Source organism: Manis pentadactyla, chromosome 5, assembly GCF_030020395.1.
Source record: "Manis pentadactyla isolate mManPen7 chromosome 5, mManPen7.hap1, whole genome shotgun sequence".
Classification (NCBI taxonomy): domain Eukaryota; kingdom Metazoa; phylum Chordata; class Mammalia; order Pholidota; family Manidae; genus Manis; species Manis pentadactyla.
The window spans coordinates 4,856,900-4,882,253 of NC_080023.1; the positions used below are offsets into that span (position 1 = coordinate 4,856,900).

General features: G+C 45.9%; 1 protein-coding gene across 13 annotated transcripts in view; it reads right to left on the reverse strand.

Moving 5' to 3' along the window:
* Window positions 1–9,065, reverse strand: part of PIGG (phosphatidylinositol glycan anchor biosynthesis class G) — a 36,218-nt gene extending 27,153 nt beyond the window's left edge. For 8 of the 13 annotated variants that reach the window (XR_005031931.2, XR_008997675.1, XR_008997676.1 and 5 more), the window contains exons 1-5: window positions 8,794–9,065; window positions 7,741–7,946; window positions 4,306–4,515; window positions 2,858–3,046; window positions 1,863–2,004 (exon numbers count right to left, since the gene is read on the reverse strand). Coding sequence is in view for 9 of the 13 variants with exons in the window: in XM_036921167.2 (XP_036777062.2) it covers window positions 1,863–2,004; window positions 2,858–3,046; window positions 4,306–4,515; window positions 7,741–7,946; window positions 8,794–8,944 (898 nt within the window). In the remaining 4 variants the exon portion in view is untranslated. Of the gene's footprint in view, window positions 1–389; window positions 465–1,862; window positions 2,005–2,857; window positions 3,047–4,305; window positions 4,516–7,740; window positions 7,947–8,422; window positions 8,479–8,793 lie in introns of those variants that run through there. The other 5 variants (XM_057502093.1, XM_036921165.2, XM_057502091.1 and 2 more) reach the window with 3 other exon arrangements.
* Window positions 9,066–25,354: the final 16,289 nt, after the last annotated feature.

Below are 25,354 nucleotides of genomic sequence, written 5' to 3' on the forward strand. Positions count from 1 at the left end.
CTGCACCTGTAGTCACCCTGGCCTTTCCTGGGGTTCAGGCCACCCAGGGAGAAGATTCTTAAATACCCATTGTAGAGATGAAACATCAGCACTTTTGTCAGACAATAACCCTAATACTGCCATAATAAAAACCACCAGCTCAACTGTTTCTTTTCCTCTCCAGACTGCAAGAGGTCCCTGAAGGTGAAGGCTGCCCATAGCCCAGCAAAGTGCCTGGCCTACGACAGGTGCTCAGTAGGCCTCTGTGGGCCGGGAGGATGGACGAAAGGGTGTTTCTGGTGTGGCGCTCTCACTCAGGTAGGTGGGCCACAGGGGACCCAGCTTGGCTATGCAGTGTGGGTAGGCTGGGTGTAGAGACCACTGTTCTGATGGGTGCTGTGCACACTCACTGGAAGGCAGGCTCCAGCCAGGCATGTAGGAAAGGCTCTGGTCATGAGGTATCTTAGGGGGCCAGATGTCCAAGAGGAGGAAGAGCTGTTAACAAGACAGAGGGAAATGGGTGGAGATTCTTCCCCAATCAACCCTTGCTAAGGGCAAGATTCATTCATTCAAGAAATATTTTTTGGCACCTGTCACACACCAGGCAACGTTTAGGCCCAAGGCATATAGTGACGAAGAAACCAGACTAGGCTCTGCCCAACACCAGCTCAAAGTGGAGCGAGGAGGCGGGCTCTGCACAAATCACGCAGATCAGTGTGTAGCTACAACCGGTGCCGAGAGCCATGGCAAGGGGCACAGGGTGCTGCAAAAGACCAGCCGGGGGAAGGCAGCTTGGCTTCGTGGCTGAGGATGACAGAGCTGGGGAACGTGAGGAGGAGCCTGTCACGTGGCAGGACCTAAAGGCAGGGCAGAGGCCAAGACGTGGGGAGCAATGGGGCTGCGGCTCAAGACGAGGCTGCAAGGAAAGCCCCATTCAGGATTTTTACTTCATCTGAAGCTCAGGCACTGAAGTTTTAGTATGGGAGATCGGGGCTGGGTGATCAAGGAGGCTGTCCAGGTTTCTGGCTTGAAGAGCTACAGGATGGTGCCCTCTGCTGACAAGAAGTAAGGGAGGACAGACTGGATGTGAGGTTGTCACGCTTGCTCCGTGTGTGGAAGATCCACACTTCAGGCAGTTGAGTAGATGGTCAGGAGGTTGGAAAAGAGACAGCTAGAGGGATAAATCTGACATATGTGAGTGCACTTAAAACCACATAAGTGGATAAGATCATCTCAGGAGTGAATAAAGACTGACATGAGCCACTCCAGACAAAAAGGCCAAGGCAAGGAAGCTAAGCCAGCAAAGAGTAGGCAGCAAAGTGAGAGGCAGGAGGAAAACCAGACAAAGGGGAGGGCCCAGACCTAGGGGTCAGCATACCACTCAGCCAGCCAAACAGTACACGTCACAGGAAGCCACGTGGTGGTGGTGGTGGTGGTGGTGGTGGTGGTGGTGGTGGTGGTGGTGGTGGTGGTGGTGTGTGTGTGTGTGTGTGTGTGTGTGTGTGCGTGCGTGCGTGCGTGCGTGCGTGCGTGTTCATTCTGGGGTGAAGAGTGAGGGTGTGTCCTTGACACTGACAGATGGGCCTCAGTCTGCCTGTTCTGACAGGTCCATGATTCTTGCTGACATTGCTATTCAATATGTAGCTTCAAATGATTTAAAACATGATTTTTAAAGGGTTATTTATGTTTCTTTTAGTTCATATATGCAAATACAAACTCTAAACTCTGACTATCCCTTGTCCCATTAACTGTCATTCTCACAATACTCAGGATGTTACAAACGTACACAAGCTTCAAAAAAATGGTTTTTAAAATTATAATCAGACTACAGAAAAAAGAGAAATTAAATAGTTTCAAAATGTTGAATATTCCTAAATTCTCACCTGGTTTCCTTTCAAATGCAGAACTGATTAAGATCAGAGGGGTGTTAACCTCCTCCATGGATGAGGCCCCATGACTTCCTGTTTCAGACATGCCATGATCACTACAAAGAACCAGCAAACTGGGTAAAAGAGCCTCTCTCTCCTATAATGCAAAGGAAAAAAATGTCAATTGCATTCAGACTGAGAACACATGATCTTGTTAAGGAAGTAACTTTAGATTTTACTTTATAAATAGAAGCTCTTTCTAAAGGAGTAGATTTTTTAATCTATGAGTTTATAGCCAGATCAAAAAGTCAAGGTCAAACAATGTCATAAGACAATCAGAACTGCATGCAGGTCAAAGAATAGGCAGGTTGAGTTTAGGGCCCCAGGGCAGAGCATTTGGGTTTGCTTTCTGTCTTTGCTGCTTCCAAAGTCTTCCAAAGACTTCCAAGTGAGAGCCTCTGTCGTGACACCTATCAAACGGAGCCACTCCTCTGCCTGTGGAGCTCCAGCCAGTGGCCTCTGCTGCCCCTGGACATGTCTGGCAGGCTCTGCCTAATCCTTGCTGCTTCTTTGCCGGGAAGGCACCTTTGAAGATGGCACAAACTGTTAAAAATCATAGATCTGATGCTGTTCCTTCTCCTCCCCTACATGTTCCTATGGCACCAATCACTTTCTAGAAAACCTATGTACTCATCGTTTCCCATCTGTCCTCTTAGAGTATAAGCTCCACAAATGCCTGGAAAGAACAGTGACCCAGAAGGCACGCAGGAGGCATCAGCCGGGGCACAGGCGGAGATGCTGAGCGCCACTGGTCTCAATGGCGTCTGGGAGACCGAGTCCATGCAGGTGAGCACAGGACAGTGTGTGGCATGCCGTGCACACTGCTCATGAAGGCTGCAACAGTGATGGCCCGTGGCATTCAGGTTTAGTCACCTGAACTCCCTTGACTTCTCGGGAACGTCAGCACTGTGGTGCTCCAGCACGCCACGATGCACCACAGCATGCCTCACCTCCGACAGCAGCGAGGTGTGGATCTTCCTTAGAACGCTGTCCATCTCGCTAAGCTTGCGCCCAATCAGGGGGCTGCTGGGCCCTGAAATATGGCCTATGTGGTCCAGCCCGAGGTAATGGAGGATCAGCACTTCCCAATCCCCTCTTCTTAACACTCTGTCCAAATGCCGTGTCACGTTATCATCCACCTTTAAAGGGAAAGCACACATGAACAGCTCTCCTGATCTCCCTTTAGCTTTAACTCCCCAAGGAAAAGTGACCTCGTTATTTTTAAATCTAGGGGTTTATTATAGGTGACAGGAGTTGTGGGAGTTTAAAAAGACCAAACAAACAAAACTCAAATACGTGTCATAAAGAAAAATGAAGCAAACATTAGCACTGGATTAAACTTTCACTAGCATTGTTTCTGTGTCTCTAGGTTACAGCCAGAATGTATTTCACAGATAATTTAAATGAGGAAGAGCTGTTCTGGGGGTTCACTACTGGGGCTCAACTAAAGCTGAGCCGATGTCCAAGTTAAACAGGCACCAAGGGCAGTTAGTGAAGGCAGGGCGGTGCTGAGCTTGAGCAGCAGCAGAGGGAAGCTGAGGGCACTTATGGGTGCCCTGTCGGGGGCTGTTCTGGGAGGAAAGGGACAGGGCACTCAGTGGCCATCAGCTGAGCAGCCCCCACCAGAGCGTTCAGCCTGGTCGGCCCCAGCCCGCCTGCCACCGCAGAACTGTTTTGTGACACAGGATAGGGAAATGCAGGCCTCAAGGACAGGAACTGCCGCCTGCACAGGCCACCCTGGGTGAAGGTGTCAACATAGCAGGTGTTCTCCCCAGCCCAGCACACGGCGGGGAGGCGGGGGCAAGGCCACAGGTGCTCCTCTGCCCTGTGGGGCCCCCCACAGGGTCTCTAACTGTGGGTCTAATCACTCCCTTTCCCTTGTTGGAGACCATACTGCCGGCACGGGGACCCCTTAGGGTCCCTTGACCCCCAAGGACCAGGCTCTGCCCAGCTCACCTGCCCTTATGCCTCCCCACGTGGGATGCCACCCCACCCACAGGAGTGCCAAGAGCCTTGAGGGTACCAGGCAGGCCATGGAGTCCTCAGGCTCTGCCTCGTACAGACGCTGCTACCACCTCATCCTCTCCACCAGGGAGGCCCCCAGGCACCCATCAAAACTCAGCTTAAACTGCTCTGCTGGGAAGCCCTTCCTGACCCCCGTCATCCCGTCAACAGGTGCTCAGCTGCTCTAGGCTTTGGGTTTCAGCGACCTCTGCTCACATCTGCATCAGGGCTTATGTCCTTGTGCTGTAACTGATTATGTGAATGAATAATTTTTACAATCTCTCCATGGCACTCCCAGTATATTAATCAAAGCCACAAACAAAACAACATTCCTCTAAGTAAAAGGGCACTGGCTTTACCTAGGGTGACCTATTTTCCCTATATAAAAACTGACCTCTGTATAATCTGACACAAAAAAGGAAGTTGTTCCATCATACTCCACAAAATGGTTGGGGAATAATTTCATCCATGTTTCATCTCCATAAAAGATGATTCTCTTTCCAGAGGCTTTTGCCTGTGTGACCACATTGTCTTCCAGCAGTGCGGGAGAATTGAGGTTCCTGATGACATCGATGAAGCCGGGAAGGCTCCCTGTCACCAGTGCCTGCGGGAGGAAACTCGAGTATTAGACCATGAGCTCCAAAGTGTAAAACGGGAAGGGGTGCTGAAGATCATTTTATGGATAGAAAAGGCAAGCATAAAACTGGAGTGTCCTCCTGGAGAACAGGTCAGTGTTAGGACAAAGTGGGAAAAGTTACACAGGTTTTGCACAAAACCAGCACTCAGTAGGGAAGATTTGACCATATTTCAGGCAATGAGAGGACAGAGAGGAGCCTGGGGGCCACACAGGCTGCTGGAGATGAGAAGTTAAGCAAATGGCAAAGTGTGGGGTGCACTGAAAACACGAACCTATGCATTCACACCCTGCCAGGTCCTCCTCTAACCTTCCTATCTGCTCTGAGACAGGCAACTCCATAGACTGTTCTTACAACCCAGCAACTCTAATGCCTTTCTGATACAGAATTAAGTTCACAATATCCCTCATTGTAGCACTAGTCTAAGAGGCCATAATGATGGGTATGGGTCTCTGCAGTGTGGAGTTAGACAGCCCATGACACTGGCATCCAGGGACTTGTGCAAGAGGATAAACAGGAACCTGGGCAATGCCAGCAGGTGCAATTATTTTGCCAAGAACTGTGTTAACAGCAAATACATGCAATACATAAATCAAGAAAATTTCTGGAATGTCAGAATCAGAGGCTGGGCCAAACTCTTTCCTAAGAGCAATGGTAAAACTGGATAGAACTGTCAAAAACAACCACTTTAGGACTTTGAAAACTCACAAGGATATGCAACAAATTGAGAAGCTCTTATGCAAGACAAAGTACTGACTCTCTAAGAGCTGTGCGTGCCCACGGTGTGAGCTTGGCTGCTCCCCATGCCCCCAGCTCTGTGATGCGGTGGCCTGGGGCACCAGAGGGCCCATCTCATTTGGAGCTCCACGGAGAGTCCCATGCCAGAGACATCAAAGCAGGGAAGGACGATATCACGGCTGCCTGAGCTTCACTGCCAGCTGTGGTGAGACTAGCTCAACATTTAAAAGGGGGATTCGGGGAACGAGACAGCTGTAGAAGACTTCTGTAAGCTCCCACGTGTCCCTGGATTCTGGAAGGCTGTGTGTACACGCGAGGTGCAGTGCACCCAGGAGAGACCGGAGAGGGCCTAGTTACTGGTCTCTTCCAGCTGAACACGAGGCACTGGTCAAACAGAAAGGAAGAGTCAGGGCAGACTTAGAAACTGCCTGAACGAGTGTGTGCAGGCAGGCACTCAAGAAAGGAAAGGCATTCAAAAATAAGTTACGTAACTTCAGAAGACGCTACTACAGGATCTTAACATGTGAAAGTGCTACTGGAGACATTAGTCTTGAGATGTTAAGATCCACGTTTCACAACAACTGTGTCACCACCCAAGTCCCCTCCCTAACTGGAGGCAAGGCAGGAGAACACTCCTTAGGCAACACTACCCAATCCTACGAAACTCCAGAGCTGTGTAGCCCCGCCTCCAGTACGGACTTCCTGGCTTAGCTCCTCCCCGATGGGGAAGAGGAGCAAAAACTTGCAGAAGACTGAAAATTAAACAGAACAAAATGTGCAAAATGGGTTTTGTGAAATGGAACAAATGGGCTGGAGGTGGGAGGCCCTAAAAACCACATTAGTGAAAGTGCAGAGGGGCCTGGGCCTGAGTCTCACTTCCACATTTTCTTATGAACCTGCTCAGATTCTTAATAACCCTTTCTTACCAGAACAGAGGAAGAACAGGTTCCTTTCACACTGCTGACAAAACAGAAAAAGAGACCAATGCTCCTGATGGTCTGAGTTGGAACACTTTCCTTCAGCTTTCACAGGACTGGTGTCCGCAGGATGACCACTTGTCAGAGGTGGTCCCTGAGCACCCGGACTGTCCCCCTCCCCAGTCCCTATCATGTTCTGTCATTTTCTCCTTGATTTTTTCCATAGCATTTATCACTTTCTGAAATTATCTAGATTACTTATTTATACACCTACATATTTTATGTCCCCTCAATTAGAAAGTAAGCTCCATGAGGACAGGACAGTTGTTGCCTTTATCTCCACTGAATCCCTCTTACCTACAACAGTGTGTGGTACATAGTAGATGCTCAATAAATATTGCTCAACAAGGGATATAACGCATCCAAAGGTGGTAGATGGAGGGGAAAACTCAAGAAAAAGGTCAGTAAATCAATCCCAGATTGTTTTATTCATCCAATAAACATTCACTGAGTCCCTGTCCCCAACCTTTAAATCAAGAAGTGGCTCCTCAATAGATTTCACATAATCAGCCACAATGTAAGGTTCAGCTGGAGATTTTCATACTGTACTAGCATACGACATATTCACAAAACTTTTAAGCTCCCCTGTCCCTTTCTGCACCCACAATTTACTCATCCTTCCAGTCTAAGCTTGAATCTAATTATCTCAAACAAGCTTCTCTGACCCCCCAATTTAAGCTGAGCCCTACCTAGCAGTGAGCATCACATCCTGTTCTTTTTTTATCATGAACTAATCACACTTTATAACTGCACATTTATTTCTATATTTCTTTCTTTAATGGCTATATCTCTCATTAAAGACTAATAGTTCCATAAAGACACATACTGTTTTCCTTATCTGTATACACATTACAGTATTTTAACACATGGTAGTTGCTTAATAAATAGTTCTTGAGCCAATGAATAAAGCTTTACTCTTTTCTTTACCCATAGTTCTTGGATCAAGCACTGTGTACTTCAAAGCCTTTCTCACCAGGCTGAACTGAAGGTGGTTAATAGTAAAAACAGTGGTAACTAATGAGGCCACATCACGTTGTTTTGGTCACCACGCATACTCCAATTTTGAACACAGCATTTAACTTATCTGAGTTTTCTATTTCACCTATAAAGGCAAGAGATTGAATAGGCTAACCCTGAAGACTCCTTCCAGTATTATAACTGACCCACTGATGGTTAGAGAAAGCAGGTTAGCAAAGAGGATGGCATCTCCTGGATAAGGCTGGCCTGGTTGATCTACCTCTAAACGTTATGCTTCCCATGCAGCATGACCTTGAGCTACTTGACAAGGGGTGCAAATCTTGGTTCTTAGTCCCATCCTATCTAGGGCTTCTTCCGCACTCAGTTGCCCCAGCCAGGCTGACAGTGCCAAACTAACTCCCACTTAAAGTTGGGATTCCAAGTAAAATACTACAGCGAGCCCCTCTAAATCTCCAAAAGAGCCAAATTATTATTTATAAAACATTAAGTCAAACTGTTTACCTTGATTCGAGGCATAGTAACGGTAGGTGGCTTTGCTTCGGCCACAAAACTGTGAGATGATCCTTTTTCCACGAGGTAAGTTGTGTAGGGCATAAATTTCACACCCTTTGAGCCAAACACAAAATCGTCTCTTAAGGCATCGATTAACATAATAACAACTTTCCTGAAGAGAGGTGGTGGGAGCTTGGTCCAGTTGGAACTGGCTCCTAGGAGTTTAAGAAAAAAAAGGAAATTGAATTTTAAATTTTATTTAGCGTGCGTACACATCATAATCTAGTTTCTGCCTACTTTTCCAGCACATAACCTGTTACATCTACATATCCCAACCTAAAGGAGGAGGCCTGATTTTGGGAGACAGTTGGTGGGGGGAGGGGGGACGGGGCGGTGGCAATGGGTAAGTTCAGGGAGCGCTAGTATTTAGCGGTGAATTGCCTTTAGCTTGGTGAAGAGTACAGGAACAGGGGAGTTCCTTTGTGAGGGTCCTGGAATGACACGTTTAGAGAAATTGATCTGAAACACAGCGCTGCAGGTAGAGGGTGGGCAAATATTTACAACCTGTGTTTACATGGTCAGTGGCTGTTATTGTGTGAACCTGGTCCAAAAGGAGGCCTGAACTACTGGGAAATAACGGGTCTTGGAGACATGCCATGTAAGAAGCTGCAAGGGTCAGCAGGAATGTTACCTGTTGTGCCTTACTGAGCAAAAATGGTGCCCAGAACAGGGAGCGACCCCAGCGGCCTGCTCAGAGAAAGGGGTGGGTGTGTCATTGTGTGAGTAGAGCTGGGGAAAGGAGGGAGCCCGGGTGTGGAGAGCTTACTTTGCTGTGAACAGGGAGGAGGGGCGAGGTAAGACTGTTAGTGGTGATGGCCACAACGTTGCAGAATACATTAAAAGTGGCTGGAGCTGTAGGAAGGAGGCTCCCGGGGGTGGAGACAAGAACGAAGAAGAGACCACCCGGGAGCCCGGGAAGTGGCCCAAAAGGCGGGGTTCGAAAGGAAGGACCTCTAGGTAGAGGGGGGCCCGGGAACAGAGACGTCCGGGGAAGGTCCGTACCAGCCGAGGGTTCAGCTGGGGGCTCTGCCTGGTGCTCCGTCCTGGAAGAGGAGCGAACGGGAGTCGGGAAGAATCCCCGAAGGAAGAGCGCGACTCCGAGCACCTCGATCACTATGCAGCAGGCGGCGAAGGTCCCAGAGCCCAGCCGCATCGTGCCCACCAGCCGGGATCCGGGGTCCCTGATCGCACTCCAAGTCTCGCCCAGCACCAGGGGCCCTGGGCAAGTGCGAACTGGCGGGCCTGAGAGGGGCGGGTTCCCGGTGTCGTCACGTCCGCCGGCGCGCCGGAAATACGCACAGGGGAGCGGGCACTTCTGTGAGCCGGATGACCTTGGAGTTCCGGGGCCCTTGTGCGTATATCCGTCGCGCCCACCCGGACCCGGACCCGGACCCACCCCTGCGGAGCCCCGCTCCCCCCGCCGTGGCACCCTAGCGAGGCCGCGCGTGTACCGCGTGGAGACCCTGCTGCGTGAAGTGCTTCCCGCTCGGCGCTCTGGCGCAGGTGGCTTCCTTCCTCCCCAGTCGGCCGGCCGGGACAGGGGCCACCGGCCGCAGAACCTTCGCGGTTCTTGGGCGGGTCGGTGCAGAGGACGCCGTCTGACCTGGCTTCAAGCTGGACTGCAGCCATCACCGCTCCGTGCCTGTAGAAGGTCAGGCTGCCTGCCCGGGTCTGCGCGTCCGTGTGCGCCACTGACTGCGGACGTCGGGCCGCTTCCAGACCCCTTTACCGGCCGGTGCCCCTGGCCGACAGCTCACAGCCGCCCCCTCACAGAATCGCCCGTGGTTGCAGGTAACCCACCCGTGACACACACACCTGGAGCCGATAACTGACTGAGGTCGCAGTGTAAAGGCTCAAAGGGGGTGACTGATGTCGGTGCTCAGAGCTCGCCTGGAGCCGAGCTGAAGCTAGCGCCAGCTGAGGCCACAGCCCTGCTGCCCTCCCGTTTCCCTCACACCCTCTCTCCCCGCGCCTTCCCAACCCTGGACCTAGGTTCCAGCCCGGGGCGGGGGGGGATCTGAACACCACCCTCCACCCCAGGCTCTGCTTCAGGAAACCTGGCGGAGGCAAACTTCAAGGTGTGTCTTTAGTCCCTAAGTGTGCTGAGTCTCTAACACGTCTGTTGCCCCAAGTTCTGATGACTGTATTCTAGACTTCTGCCGCCTTTCACCAGTGCGTGCTCACCACAGTGTTAATAATAATGCTGAACAGCTGAGGATTACCGACTCTGTCAGCTGCCAGGCACTAGCTCAAGCTCTTTAAATGAATTACTTTATTTAGTCATCACAACAACCCTTTGAAGTGAATAGTCTTATACTGTATAGCAGACAAGGAAACGATGTCAGTGAGTAAAACAGCATGTCTGAAGTGACAGCTAACAGTCTTGGAGCCAAGATTCAGAGTCCTCAGTCTGACCCTGAGCCTGTGCTTTGAATCTCTACACTTTGCTGACAACTCAGAAAAACACCACCTTTTCCCTTCCAAGGACCCTGTTATGGGCTGAATTGTGTCTTCCCCAAAATTCATATGTTGAAGTTCTAACCCCCAGTACCTCAGAATATGATCGTATTTGGGAATAGGCCTTTTTAAGGACATGTTAAAATGAGGTCATTAGGGTAGACCCTAATCCAGTTTGACTCGTGCCCATGAAAAGGAGATTAGGACACAGGCACAGAGGGAAGACCATGGGAAGGGAACACAGCACTAATGTGGCCATCCTTGAGCTACAGAGAGAGGCCTAAGGAGAGATCTTCAGGACTGAAAGAAAAAAAATTCATGTAGCTTAGACTGTCCAGTCTGTGCTTTGTTATGCAGCCCTAGCAAGCAAATTGAGTTGTGTATTAGTTTTGCATTTCTTTATAACAAAATCCCAAACTTAGTGGCTTAAAACAATCCACATGTATGATCTCACAGTATCTGTGAGTCAGGGGTCTGACATGGCTCAGTGAGTCCTCTGCAGGGTTGAAATCAAGGTATTGGCAGGGTTGGGTTCTCATCTGAAGCCTCAACAGGAAGGATCCAGTCCTCTCATCTTGTTGACAGAATTCATTTCCTTGCATTCAATTCTAGAGGCCCTGGCTTTCTCATAGCCACTAGTGGGAGGCTGCCCTCAACTCCTGGCCATGTAGGCCTTCCAACAGAGCTGCCCTCTTCTTCAAAGCCAGCAAGAGTCTAGAGAAAAGTCTGCTAGGAGGATGGGCTCTGATGTAACAACAATCATGGAAGTGACATATCATCACCTGTGCCATATTCTGTTGCCTAGAAGCCGATCACAGAGTCCGCTGATCGGATCTGGGGGTCTTTGGCAGTCACCTTAGAGTCTGCTTGCTGCAGCCCCTTCCCTTTGGTTCCAATGACTGATGTCCCTCCTGCATGCATGTTACATTCATCCTTTCCCAAGGCTCCCTAAAGTCTCATCCTGTTACAATCAGCTTAAGATCCAACCTCTTGCCGTCTAAGTCAGGTACAGGAGCAGATGAGGATAAAGCCAAGCTTCTGGGCACACCTCCTCTGCCCCTGGGCCCCTGTGAAACCAGGGACAGGTTCTCTTCCTTGACACACCCAGCATACGGTAGTGGGACAGGCATAGAATGCCAGGACATTTTTATTCAAAGGGGAAGATGGAGAACAAGGAATCCTCAGTTCATGGTTCTGAAATCCAAGCAGGAAAATGTTGGGTTTTCCTGGAGTATGTTTCAAGGCCAGGCAATAATTCTTAGCTCTTGGCTCTGCACTCTGCACTCTTGATTCAAACTTTTGTCCCATCCTTTCTTTTCCATACAGGTGGAACATGTTTCACTGACACCCTGGTATTCTCATCTTTCTGGAGGTTTTGGCAAAGTGCTGTGCTGTTATACTCTCCACTCCATGCTGTACTGTCAGGCCACTTGTTAACTTTAGCATCTTTTGCCATGTGGAGAAACAAACTTTTCAAAATCATTCAAGTCCTATTCTCTTTGGTTTGACAGTATTTCTCTCAATTCATCTTGGAACTCCAGATTTGCCAGAAGCACGTTCAGCACTTCATTTGGGAATCTCCTTGGCTAAATAACCAAGTCCATCATTTACAAATTCTGCCTTTCACCTAACTGCAGGGGATAATCTCATTAGGTTCTCTGACATCCCGTCTCCGTGCGGTTTCTAGTAACATGTTTCTGACTCCTCTGGAGCCCTCCCTGGCAGCACCCTGAATACCTGGAGTTTGACTGGTTTTTCAAGGCAGTCTAGGCTGCTTCTCATGCTCCTCCAGTTCGTCTGGCCATTGTGCACTGACTGGCTCTAAAGCCACCCCTACATTTTAGGTATCTGTCACAGAAGCACCCCATTTTCTGGTGCCAAAATCTGATCTGTACCATTCAGGGTTCATTCAGAGAAGCAGGGATGTCTCTGCATCTAGTTCTGGAGTCTAGGTCTACTGGCTGACACGAAGTGGCACTGCTCCCAGAAAACAGTGATGCCTGACAGTTCCCCGGTGTTTTTGCCTGCCTAGAAATGGCTGGCCACATAGGACCTCTGTCCCCTTAACATATTCCATGATGAAACCTGCCTCTCACCTTGTTGATGTCTCTGTAAAACCCCAGGTCCCCAATCTTTTTTTTGACATTTCTCATTAGTGAACATTCTTCCTGTTGCAATAGCCTCAATAAAATCATTTCCTTAATTGTCTTTCACAGAGAGAAGACAGGAACAGGCTGGACCCCAGGTCCAGAGGGCAGCAGTCAGGGGGCAGCTGCTTCATGACAAGGAGGCAGATCAGCAAATCAGCCACAATGTGTGCCCACCAGAGACTGCACTGGGTTAGGGTCACTTTTAGGTGTGAGTGAAGGTGAGGATGAGGGTGAGGGGTGAGGATTAAGGGTCAGGCATAGGGTTAGGGTTAGAGATAAGGTGAGCATTAGGTGTAGGGTGAGGATGTGGTTATGGTTAGAGTTAGGTTTAGGCTACAGTGCTAGGGTTAGGTTTAGGGATAGGGTCACCATTAGGTGTGAGTGAAGGCTGCTGCCCCTTTCTACCCCAACTCCTGCTAGAGAATCACCCTCATAACACACTGAAGCGTAGTTCAGGTCACTGGAGTCCAGTCTAGCTAAGTTGATGCATCACTAAGCCACGGGCAACTCAAATCCAACAAGTTCACCCTAATGTGTCTCTGACCCAGCCAGTGGCACCTCCACCCACCCCATCATGCTCACCAGGAGTCTGGGGACATCCTCCTTGCTCTAGATGATCTTCTCTCCAATAGTTCCTGATGCTGTTGTTCTGTCCCATCCCTTTCCTGGTAGCGTGATCCTCACGTGGACTCCTGCATCTGTGCCCACCAGGATCTTCAGACCCTGCCCTCTTAGTCCCTCCTCCACACAGCAGCAGGGAGACCACATAGTGGGAATCTGGCCGGTTTCTTCTCTTTAAAACCCCTCCCTGAATCCCAGGATAAACCAGCTCCATGGTGTACCATACAAGGCCCCCAGGGCCTCTACCTGTGCAGCCTGTCCCCCATCCCCAGCTGTCCAAGCTGGGCGCTGACATTCAGGAAACCATCTCTGGCCTCGCGTCTGCGCCCTGTGCCTGTGTAGCGCAGGAGGGTGCACCTTGAGGGCCTGGAGCAGAGTCCCAAGCACTCCGACCATCTGGCATTTAAGCAGTCTTGGAACGAAATTTCCCTGCAGAGCATTCTGGGTGCCCAGCTTCCAGATCCTAAAGGGTCTACCCCTGCATGTCCTTGGCCAGGCACTTAATTCTCTGAGTCTCAGTTTCTCCATCTGCACATGGGGATCACTATGAGGGTTAGGGTCAGGGTCAGGGTTCAGAGTTAGGATGAAGTTATGGATAGGGTGAGGGTTAGTGTTAGAGTTAGGTTTAGAGTTAATGGTTCTGTGTGAGAAAGGGTGAGGGTGAGGATTAGGAGCTAGGCATAGGCTTAGGGTTAGAGAGAAGGTGAGCATTAGGTGTAGGGTGAGGGTGTGGTTATGGTTAGAGTTAGGTTTAGGATTCATTGTTAAGATTAGGGTTAAGTATAAGGTTAGGGTCACTGTTAGGTGTGAGTGAAGGTGAGGATGAGGGTGAGGATTAGGGGTCAGGCATAGGCTTAGGGTTAGAGAGAAGGTGAGCATTAGGTGTAGGGTGAGGATGTGGTTATGGATAGAGACAGGTTTAGGGTACAGTGCTAGGGTTAGGTTTAGGGATAGGGTCACCATTAGGTGTGAGTGAAGGTGACGGTGAGGCTGAGGGGATAGGGCTAGGCTTAACTGTTGGGTGAAGATATGGTTACAGTTATAGTTTTTGTTAGGGTTTAATATTAGGTGTAGGTTTAGAGTTATTTTTAGGTGTGGATGAAGGTGAGGGGTAGGGATAGGGGTCGGGTTAAGGTTAGCTTAGGTGTATGGGGAGGATATGGTTATGGTTAGATTCAGATTAAGGGTTAGGGTTAGAGTTAGAAGAACCACAATCAAGCACAAAACCAACCCAATTCATTGGGGTTAGGGTTAGAGTTAGAAGTTAGGGTGAATTGGTTGTGCTTAGAGTTGGCATTAGCATTCAGGGTTAGGCTGAGGGTTATGTTTAGGTTTAGGGTTACAGGTAGAGGTGGATGAGGGGGAGGGGGAGTGATGGTTAGGGTGTGGCTTTGGGATAGGGTTCAGTTTAGGGATAGTGTTGGTGTTAGGCTTAAGTTATGGTTAGGGCTTGATTTAGGGTTTAGGGTTGAGGTTAGGGTGTGAGTTAAGTTTAGCTTCTGCTAACAGCAAGGCGTGGGTGATGGTGAGCTTTTGGTTATGCCTGGCATTTGTTTTAGCTTTCAGGGTTAGGTGTTGTGTCCTCCATGGCTGTTAGTCACCTGATACCCAACCTGAAGGGTCATGGCTGGTGGCCAGGTGTGGGGAGCCTGGGCAGCCTGGGGCACAGTGCTGTCCGAGGCAGTTGGAGGCCAGTGTCCTCCTTGTGCAGCCCGTGGGGGTCCCCAGGGTCATGCTTACTGTCCTGCCTCCACAGCCCCTTGCAGAGCTTGCTGGGATGCTGCTCCAGAGTGCATGGGACGTGTACTTGGATGTAGAGATGGAGATGGCGGCCAGCATCCTGGGTTTGGAAGCCAAGCACAGGGTTAAACTCTCACTTCTTGAGACAGAGCTCAAGGAAGAAGCCACCCATCTGCAGACAGGAAATAGGAATATACACAGGAGGTTGCAGCATGAAATCTGCCTCAGAGGGTACTTGGGGAAAGTAAGTCATGACCCCTCCCAGCAGGACAGCATCAAGCTCTGTTGGCCTCAGGTGCACATGGCCTGTGCCAGCCATGGTTGGGTGGGTTCACCCAAGTCCTGGCAACCTGTCCCCCTGTGACCTGTTTGGGTGTTGGCTTAGTGCCTTTCTCAGACTCAGGACTGGACTCCACCCAAGCCGGGGCCAGAGTTTGACCCTGGTTACTCCTTCCACCTGCTGCCAGGGGTTGGGGCCAGGGGTGCCAGGAAGAGGGGTGGCCACCTGCAGGGGTCCTGCTGACTGGGTTGTGCAGCCTGGCAGGTGCTGCAGTTGAGGAGCAAGGCCTTCACACACTGACAGGTACGTCATGATGTGTCCTCCGCTCTGTCACCAGTGGGCCTGCCACACGCCAGCACCGTTGTGGGGCATGGAGAAGGTTGGGGGAATGGAGAAGAAAAAAAAAAAAGAAATAAACGGGTTTCTCCCACTTTATTTCTCCCTTTGGCTGGTTTTGGTTTCAGAGGTGTTTTGCCCCTGGATTTCCCGCCCTGGAGTTCCGCTAAGTAATCACGGACTGGCTTGAACATGACAGAGGGAGCCCACGGGACACGCTGGCATGCTGATCCCAGAGGAACTTCATCGTTCCCCGGGGTAGCCAAGTAGTGTTCAATTAGCTTAAATAACAGGACTGATAGATTTCCCTTTGTTTATAAATTGGGAATTCCTAAAGTTTTATTTTCCCTTTTGAACAACTCCTGGCTGCACCTCTTTTAGTCACTGCAGTAGAAAAGGATGAATAGGAAACACATTGTCTCAAAATCAGTAGAACTGATGTCCTGGTGTTGTACAAAATGTCAGAATCCACAGTCTAAATGATAGATCTGCCATTATCTTGTTTCCTTATCTTTTGTCTATATAAACTATCCAAATATATCAAGGGCTCAGCTTCCTTATCTGGGATATGAGGTGGATAGATTTGGTAATATCTTGGAGCATTCCACTTTAATATTCCCTGGGTGTAAGGGCTGAACCAGAAAAATGGCTTCTTCAACAATTAAGCTGGTTCATGAAAGTCACCAGGAAGATGTGTCAGAGATCAAGTCCCATCTACACACTGCAGCACACTGGCCTTGCAGTGCTCACTCACTCACAGAACTAAGGGCACTGTGTATGGTTTTAGTATTCTCTTTTTTTCTTAGGCAGGGAATGTAGATTAAAGGATTTCTTTCTCTTGCTTTTTAGTAATACAAGCCTTTCCTTATCTCTTGGATCTTAAAAGATGGGTAAAGTTTTAGCATATGGAGCATAGGTGGGGTATTTCAGGTGGTAGGAACAATGTGAGCAAATGCAGAAGAAAGAATGGCACATGATATTACATGGTGAGAGCAGCATTTCACAGTTTCTGCCTTGCAGAGCGCTGGTTTTAGATGATATTAATGCAGGTCTGAAGCATTTGGGAAAAGCTGTCCACCACATCCCCTTATGTGCTGCACTGTGGACTCTGAGACTTTTTGGAGGGAAGCATTGATTTAACTTGCTTAATTCAGCCGTACTTAGATTTACTTGACAACAACCGTTTCTGCAAATCAACCTTCACTTGACTGATGGGCTGTATTTTGTGGAAGCCCTTTGACAAATGCTGGCATGGGGCTAAGGATACTTCTGTGTTGGGGCAGGCATGTGGTTTTTCTTTTTTGTTAGAATGTTTCACTATTTCATGCCTAACATTTGTCACTCTGCAGAACTCAGGGTTTTGCCTTTTGCCTTTATTGGATTCATTGTGCTTCTCAAACAGCTCAAGAACTTTCCTGGCTTCATCTCAGGTGGTTACTGAGAGCTCTCAGGAATGTGTCATGGCTGTGGGCACTTACCACTCATTTCCTCTTGACTCCTTTCCTATGACTTCAAACTTCTTACGAATGTGAGCTAATTGGTAGGTTCCTCAACCTGTAGTATCAAAGTCATCTACCTCCCCCACATTCACTTTCTTAGTTACAAGATGTAATATTAAATGAATAAAACATAGCCCAGGGATCGGCATGTTGCAAATGCTCAATAAAATTGTATTTGCCTTCTTTCTTTGTTCAAAGGTATCGAAACACTGCCAAAGTTCTTAAATTGAAGGCAGAATCATCTAATGTATCCAGCTCATCCAACCATGAAAATTGGTCTTTTTTTTTCTTACCCGTATTGCCTCTTATTTCTAACAGTGACGTTTTAGTCCACTCTGAGCACATTATAACTTATTACTGCATTAATACCTTGGCTATTCCTTGACTAAAATTTCCTTCATGGACAGTCTCATGATCCTACTCCGTTTTTAAAGGTATACACACAAACAGCAAACACTGACTGCCCTGAGCATAGGTGAGTTTCTACATGTTTATATACCCATGTATTCAATGCCAGAAAAAGATACTATAAGACATTTCTAGCACCCTAAAATGGTCTCTCTCGAAATCTTCTGCATACATGGATGTTTATTGCCCTCGTCTAGCTCGGATTAACACATAGTCTACAGGCACACACCTGATCATCTACATTTGCTCTCTTACAACACTAAACTCTGTTTTCTACTTTTATCTCGTATCTACCTACCACTTCAGCATTTTATTAAAAATAATAATAATAGAGAAATGTGGTATCCACATATAAATCAAGTTTAAAAATCAAATGAATATTTGAACTGACTGTGTATAGTTCATAATGCATGAACAAAACCGAAAGCTTCTGTGATGACTGCCCTTGTACTGTTCACCGTGTAACTTATTCACTATGTAAGAATTTGTTCTCCATGTAAGAATTTGTTTGTTATGCATCAGAAGATTGGAGACTGACGAAAATTAGGCTTGGGGTGGATTAATGATTGTGCATTGAGTATTGACCCCCCCTATACAGAAATTTATTGTGGTTAACAACTATTTGATCAATAAATATGAGAGATACCCTCACAAAATATATATATATACATATATATATATATAAACACACTTCCAATTGTAAAATAAATAAGTAACCGGGATGTAATGTATAGCATAAGGAATATAGTCAAAATATTGTAACAACTTGGTATGGTGATACCTGGTACCTAGAATTATCATGTATATAAATGTTGAATCACTGTGTTGTACACCTGAAACTAATGTAATGCAATACTGTTGTCAACTACCCTTCAATAAAAAAATAATAATAAAATAAAATAAAATAAAATGGTCTCTCTCATGTCTTCCCACTCCGTATTCCTCAGGGGTAACCCTTATACTGACTTCTGTCAGCACATGTACATGTGGAAACACTGTATCCTCCTGGGTCTGGCGTCTTGGCCTGTATCAAGTATAGCAGTGGTTTGTTTCTTTCTTTGTGTCCCCCTGCTTAGTTAAAATTAGACATTCCTATAGTGTCAATGTACCACTGATTTCCCAATATTATTATGCTGATGTACATTTTCAAGGGCTTTCCAGTCTCTCTCTGTCTTTCCACCCTCTTCCTCTACAATCTACATCTATTTTATTTAACCAGCCTCAGCCAGCCTCACTCCCACTGTTCCCCATCACATACCAGTCCCCTGATCAGCCAGGGTTGCTCTCATTTCATAAACCCTCTGTGCTTCTTCCTGACACTGTCTGTCTTGTTCCCTGCCTTGAAGGCCCTTTGTTCTCCTTCCTACATATCTGGTCGAGATTCAGCTCAAACCCTATCTTTCTCAAGAAGTCTTCCCAGAAGAAGCCAGTGCTTTTTGGAATTCTCCTTTAATAAATTCATATAGCCAGTCTAATCTGTGCTCCCTGACTTGGTAATTAATTACTGATTGTTTCCATCATTTAGTAGTGTTTGTTTTCCTTATGTGTTGTTATTGTTTATACAAGCAGATTAAAGTGACTTGAGCCAGGAACTATGTAGTTTTTTTTTTCTCTCATTTCACTGCAAGGATCTGTGATAGTAGATTAGATTAAACTACTCTTCCCCACTTCCCATTCACACTAAGGACTTGTTAACCATAAAGCACACATAAACCTTACTGGTTACTAGGTTTTCAAGTCTTTCTTTCTGGTCCCTAGCTCTAAACTGCACTTCTTTAGTGCTAAGTTGACTGCTTGCTTATTGTCACACAACTTGGGAATTAGCCAAATCATTACAAATGTAGAACATTAAAGATATCAGAAAGCCAAATGGATATCACAGGCTGAGGCCCAAGGGGGAGGTGTTGTGTGAGTCATAGGTCGGTGGGGCTCAAAATTAATGATTTGCTCTTCCAATATTCCTTGTAATTAAGAAAGGAATATGCAAGTATGTGATTAAGATTTAACAACATTGGTAAAAAGAGAAAGGGTACTTTGAGGGCTTTTTGGAATGTATGAGTGAATATGATTGGATGGAGGCAAAGAAAGCGGGGCCATGAGCCCACAGGTGAGCTCAGGAGAGAGAAGGTCTCACTCATCTCGGAGAGCATCAGCCACCTGAGTAGTTTTGGCAGGAGACAAATGAAAGGGCTTTGGGAGAGGCTGCAAAACACTCAAGGAGAAAAGCTCAGCCTGGTGTTCATCACCCAGCTATTCCTGACACGCGCACATTAGCTAAAGGCAGGTCTTTGCCGTAGTGGTTTCCTTATTTGGGCAGTTGGGTCAAATCAACAAAGGGCATCTTGAGCTGCCAGAATCAACAAAGAGAGGAAAAAAATAAGCAACATGTCACTCATCAGTGGTTTTCCCCAATATACACAGTCTCTCTGCTAACGCCTCACCTAATTCCTATTGTAGTACAGAAACTAGATTGCACGGTAAGGTAAAGAGATGAAACTGAATTAATATAGAAAATAAAAAATAACTTTAAACATAAAGTTCTAAATTTTGTTCCCAAGGAAAATTCAGATGATAGTTAAATAATAAATTGAGATCAGGTGAGGGCTGAGAAACATCAGAAAAGTTGGATATAGTAAGAAAACATCTGTTTGAAAGCATGAGAATATTAGTAAAAATATGATTGTTTCATGACCTTAAACATTTTCTGACAAAACATTAGAAACTCTCTTCCTGTAGCTTATAAAGGTATAGATACAGTTTTACAAACAGCAAACCTTAGATATAGTTAATACACTGCAATCTACATTAGAAATATTGAGAATTAACATGTTTTATTCCATTGTAGGAAACATACAAGGCTTCTAGTTTCTAGCCCAGCAACAGATGAAAACTGGACCAAACTAAAAAATCAATGACACTTCTCTCAGGTCCATCAGAGAAGCCAGGTTACAAGGCAGGTCCCAGGCAGATGCAGAGAACAGTAATTTACCAGAACAGAAACCCTGGCTTGTGAAATCTCTTTGGAGATTCACAGGAGTGGAAACCTCTGTGGAAGCCAGTGCAGAGGTTAGGAAAACCTGAACTGTAATTGGTGAATACCTGGAGGCTCACTGTGGACAAGTCTGTGAGTCAGAGACTCTATGGAAGCCTCCATACTTTTGTGAGTTTTACCTCTTGGAGCTCTACCAGGTTGTTCTACAATAATCAGAGAAAAAAATCCCTTTGGGGTTCTGGCAGTGTGGAAAGGAAAGGAACAATTTTGAAATATACCAGAGAATTCTGTTATTCTTACCAAGGCCTGCCTTCAAGAGAAGCTGTTTTACCAGAGGCTTAACCCTTTGGAGTTCTGTCAGCGCCTGACTGACCTGGGGACAGGGAAATAGCCAACTCCACCCCTTTTATCTATTCTGTGCCTCCTAAGGTAGGGGAGAAAACTAAGAGGTACTGGTGAGGGTATGGCTGAGGGGCACAGGCTACTGTAAGACTGAAACCGAATCAAGACTGTGAAGTGCTTCCCCTCCTCCACACTGTAACACCACATCATTAAAGGCCTTTTTACTGCCATTAATTTCACCCAGTACATCATTGTCTGGATAGAATCATAAAATGCTTAATACCACAAATGGCAGAAAACAAGTAAAATACAAAAAAAAAAGGAACAAAGAACAATGGTACAAAAAGTAACAAGTATGATAGGTATGATCTACTATATCAATAAATGATTCAAATGCCAGTGGTCTAAATACACCAATTAAAAGAGAGAGATTTGTCAGACGGGTTCGAAAAACAAGACCCAGCCAACTAGATACAAGACATCTCCCTTAAATATGAAAATACACATGGATTAAAGTGATGGAGAAGGATATACCATGTTAATACTAGTCAAAAGACAGTTTGAGTAGCTATATTAATTTCAGGCAGAGCAGACTTCAGAGCAAGGAAAATTATCAAGTACAAAGAAGGTCAATACACAATGATAAAGGGGCCAGTTTGCCAAGAAGACATTATAATTGATAATGTGATGTGCCTACTAACAAAGCATCAAAATTCTTGAGCCAAAAGCTGATAGGACTGCAAGGAGAAAGGGATGAATCCACTATCACAACCAGAGATTTCTTTTTTTTATTTATTCATTTTTATATGCTCATTTATTTTGGGATCATTAATACACAATTACATGAGCAACATTGTGGTTACTAGATTCCCCCCATTATCAAGTCCCCACCACATACCACATTACAGTCACTGTCCATCAGCATAGTAAGATGCCATAGAATCACTACTTGTCTTCTCTGGGCTCTACTGCATTATATGTGCTAGTCATAATGCCCCCTTCTCCCCCTTATCCCTCCCTTCCCACCCATCCTCCCCTGTCCCTTTCCCTTTGATAACTGTGACTCCTTTCTTGGGTTCTGTGAGTCTGCTGCTGTTTTGTTCCTTCATTTTTTTCCTTGTTCTTATACTCCACAGATGAGTGAAATCATTTGGTACTTGTCTTTCTCTGCCTGGCTTATTTCACTGAGCTCCATCCATGTTGTTGCAAATGGTAGGATTTGTTTTCTTCTTATGGCTGAATAATACTCCATTGTGTATATGTACCACATCTTCTTTATCCATTCGGCTACTGACACTTAGGTTGTTTCCATTTCTTGGCTATTGTAAATAGTGCTGCAATAAACATAGGGGTGCATATGTCTTTTTGAAACTGGGCTCCTGCATTCTTAGGGTAAATTCCTAGGAGTGGAATTCCTGGCTCAAATGGTATTTCTATTTTGAGTTTTTTTTGGAACCTCCATACTGCTTTCCACAATGGTTGAGCTGATTGACATTCCCACCCCTTTCTCCACATCCTCGCCAACATTTGTTGTTATTTGTCTTTTGATGTTAGCCATCTTAACTGGTGTGAGGTGTGATATCTCATTGTGGTTTTAATGTGCATTTCTCTGATAATTAGCAATGTGGAGCATCTGTTCATGTGCCTATTGGCCATTTGAATTTCTTCTTTGAAGAAGTGTCTGTTCAGATCCTCTGCCCATTTTTCAATTGGATTACTTGCTTTTTGTTTGTTGAGGTGCGTGAGCTCTTTATATATTTTGGATGTTAACCCCTTGTCAGATATGTCATTTACAAATATATTCTCCCATACTGTAGAGATGCCTTTTTGTTCTGCTGATGGTGTCCTTTGCTGGACAGAAGCTGTTTAGCATCATGTTGTCCCATTGGTTCATTTTTAATTTTGTTCCCCTTGCCCAAGGAGATGCATTCAGGAAAAAGTTGCTCGTGTTTATATTCAAGAGATTTTTGCCTATGTTGTCCTCTAAGAGTTTTATGGTTTCATGACTTACATTCAGGTCTTTGATCCATTTCAAGTTTACTTTTGTGTATGGGGTTAGACAGTAATCCAGTTTCATTCTCTTACATGTAGCTGTCCAGTTTTGCCAACACCGGCTGTTGAAAAGGCTGTCATTTCCCCATTGTATGTCCATGGCTCCTTTATCGTATATTAATTGACCATATATGGTTGGGTTTATATCTGGGCTCTCTAGTCTATTTCATTGGTCTATGGATCTGTTCTTGTGGCAGTACCAAATTGTCTTGTGGCTTTGTAGTATAGCTTGAAGTCGGGGTAGTTGTACCTATTTCTGATTGTTTGCCTTTGGGAATATTGCAGTCCTTGGTGAACTAGATAAGTACTGAGATTATTAAAACTGGAGATCCCAATTTGTTATTGCGTCTATATTCATTCAGTTCATGTATTCCATATTTACTGACTGCCTCTACTATGCTAGGTATAGTGGTAAATAACATGGAAATGGTGTCTTCCCTCATGAAGCCTGATTTTAACAATTTATCGATTATCTTCAATAGAAAAACCATAGTGATAAAATAGGTTAGATGAATTTACTGCAAAGATTGATTTTTTAAAACTTTTTCTCCTTCATAAAAATTTTAGTGGCAACATCAGTAAAATGTGACAGATTAAACATATATACCATTGCTTGCTTACTAACCCTCACTACAAGTAAAAGTAAAGGAGTGAAATAGGCATGCATTCAGAGGGGAGAGAAGAAAATTGCAACCCGAGTTTGGAGATGGGCAGCAGAAATACTAGTTGTAACTGATGAAGCATCTCTGATCACAGCTGAATCCTAAGCCAGAGTAGTAAAGTGAGAAGTCTGAAAGTGGGCTGATTTGTACCTCTGGCCCCCAGAAAGGCTCAGGGACCAAGGCACAAATATCCTTCACAATAGGAGTGCAAGTGATACAGGACCCAGGCTGGAAATCTTTGTAAGAAACAGGTGGGCCCCACAGCCCATGTCTCCCTGTTCACTTGGACAACTGTGCCCTTCTTACCCTAGTGCAGACCGAAGAGGCTGAACAGAAAGCCTGTGGCTTGGGGGACAGCGGGCACAGCTGAGGGTGATGACACCACATGGGAACTAGTAGGTGACATGAAAACTGACTCACTGAGCTGGGAACTTCTCTGGTCTCTTCTGCCACTTCCCTCTGAGAACAGTGGCATCCTAGACAGGAATTTGAAGGATTCCTGTCTGAGAAACTGAACAAAAAGCCTGCAGATGTTGTCATTTGGGGGTGTTGCCAGTGAATTGGCCCAGCCAGTCTTCCATACAGCGATGTCTGTGACTTGACAAGCCCAGCTTATGCCATAGAGGCATGTTTTATCTCAATATATTTTAATATAACTAGTTTCCTCTGTCTGTATTCGATATAATTAGTTTCCCTTGTCATACTGTGTATTTAAAAATACTCTGAGAAGGGGTCTGTCAGCTTCAACAGACTGCCGAAGGGTCCTTGGCATGTAAGGGACCCCCTGCAGAGACTTGGTGATCACCTTTTCTTCGGTCCTTGGAACCATCTGGACATTTGCTCATTCACTCCCTAAACGTTTGTTGACAGTCTTCTATGTGCTTGATATTGGGCTAGGTTCCGGGAACACAACAATGAAAATAATCACATAATGAATTCTTTATTTTGGGGCATGTGTAGCTGGTCATTTGGCGGACTTTGGCCCTGGGCAACTTCTAATTTGGTTATAAACCAAAACAAAAATAAACAAAAGTCAAACATGGATCTGAGTTGTTTGGAGTTAGTCAGAAATGCTGTTCTTCTAAGCCAGCTAGGTCACTCCCCACAAGAGACCTGTGTTTTCTAACAGCCATCGCTACTCTTCAATGGAGTGTATGGAGTTTTCAGTGGGTGCTGTGATTTTTGTTTTTTTTTTGCAGGCAATGAGGGACATTTTATTTTTTGGTTACATCATTGGGTGAGTTGCCCTGAAGCAGTACATGCAGGGAAGAAGATTAAAACAACAACGACAACAACAACAACAACAACAAAGCAAAAAGCTTCAGTAGTTTCAGAAGGGCAACTGGTGGAGAGAATATCCTTAGCTGGAGAGAAAGGAACATCTCTTGAAATAGCTTTAAACTCTGAGTCCTTGATGTACATAGCTCAGGGGTCTTAGCGACAGAAGACATATAGGAAAAGGTGGAAAGCAAGGTTCTAAAATATACAACTTTGTTCTTGGCATGAAACAATGGCAAATTCTGAAGAACTTAAGTTAATAAGGAAACTAAATTACTTTTTATATACAGGGAGCAAATTTCACACAGGAAATATGAAATATTTTACTAACTTCAATTCTGGTGAGATAAGAATTGTATTCACTAGGTTTACAAAAAGATATACCTAGCTTGAGATGATCATTTACTTTTTTTTTTTTGGTATCATTAATCTATACTTACATGAGCAACATTATGGTTATTAGACTCCCCCCATCATCAAGTCCCCACCCATACTCCATCAGAGTAGTAAGATGCTATAGAATCTCTATTTGTCTTCTCTGTGTGGTACTGCCCTCCCTGTGCCCCCCCACATTATGTCTGCTAATCGCAATGCCCCTTTTTTCCCCTTGTCCCTCCCTCCCTACCCACCCTCCCCAGTTCCTTTCCCTTTCATAACTGTTAGTCCATTCTTGGGTTCTGTGAGTCTGCTGCTGTTTTGTTCCTTCAGTTTTTTTCTTTGTTCTGATACTCCACAGATGAGGGAAA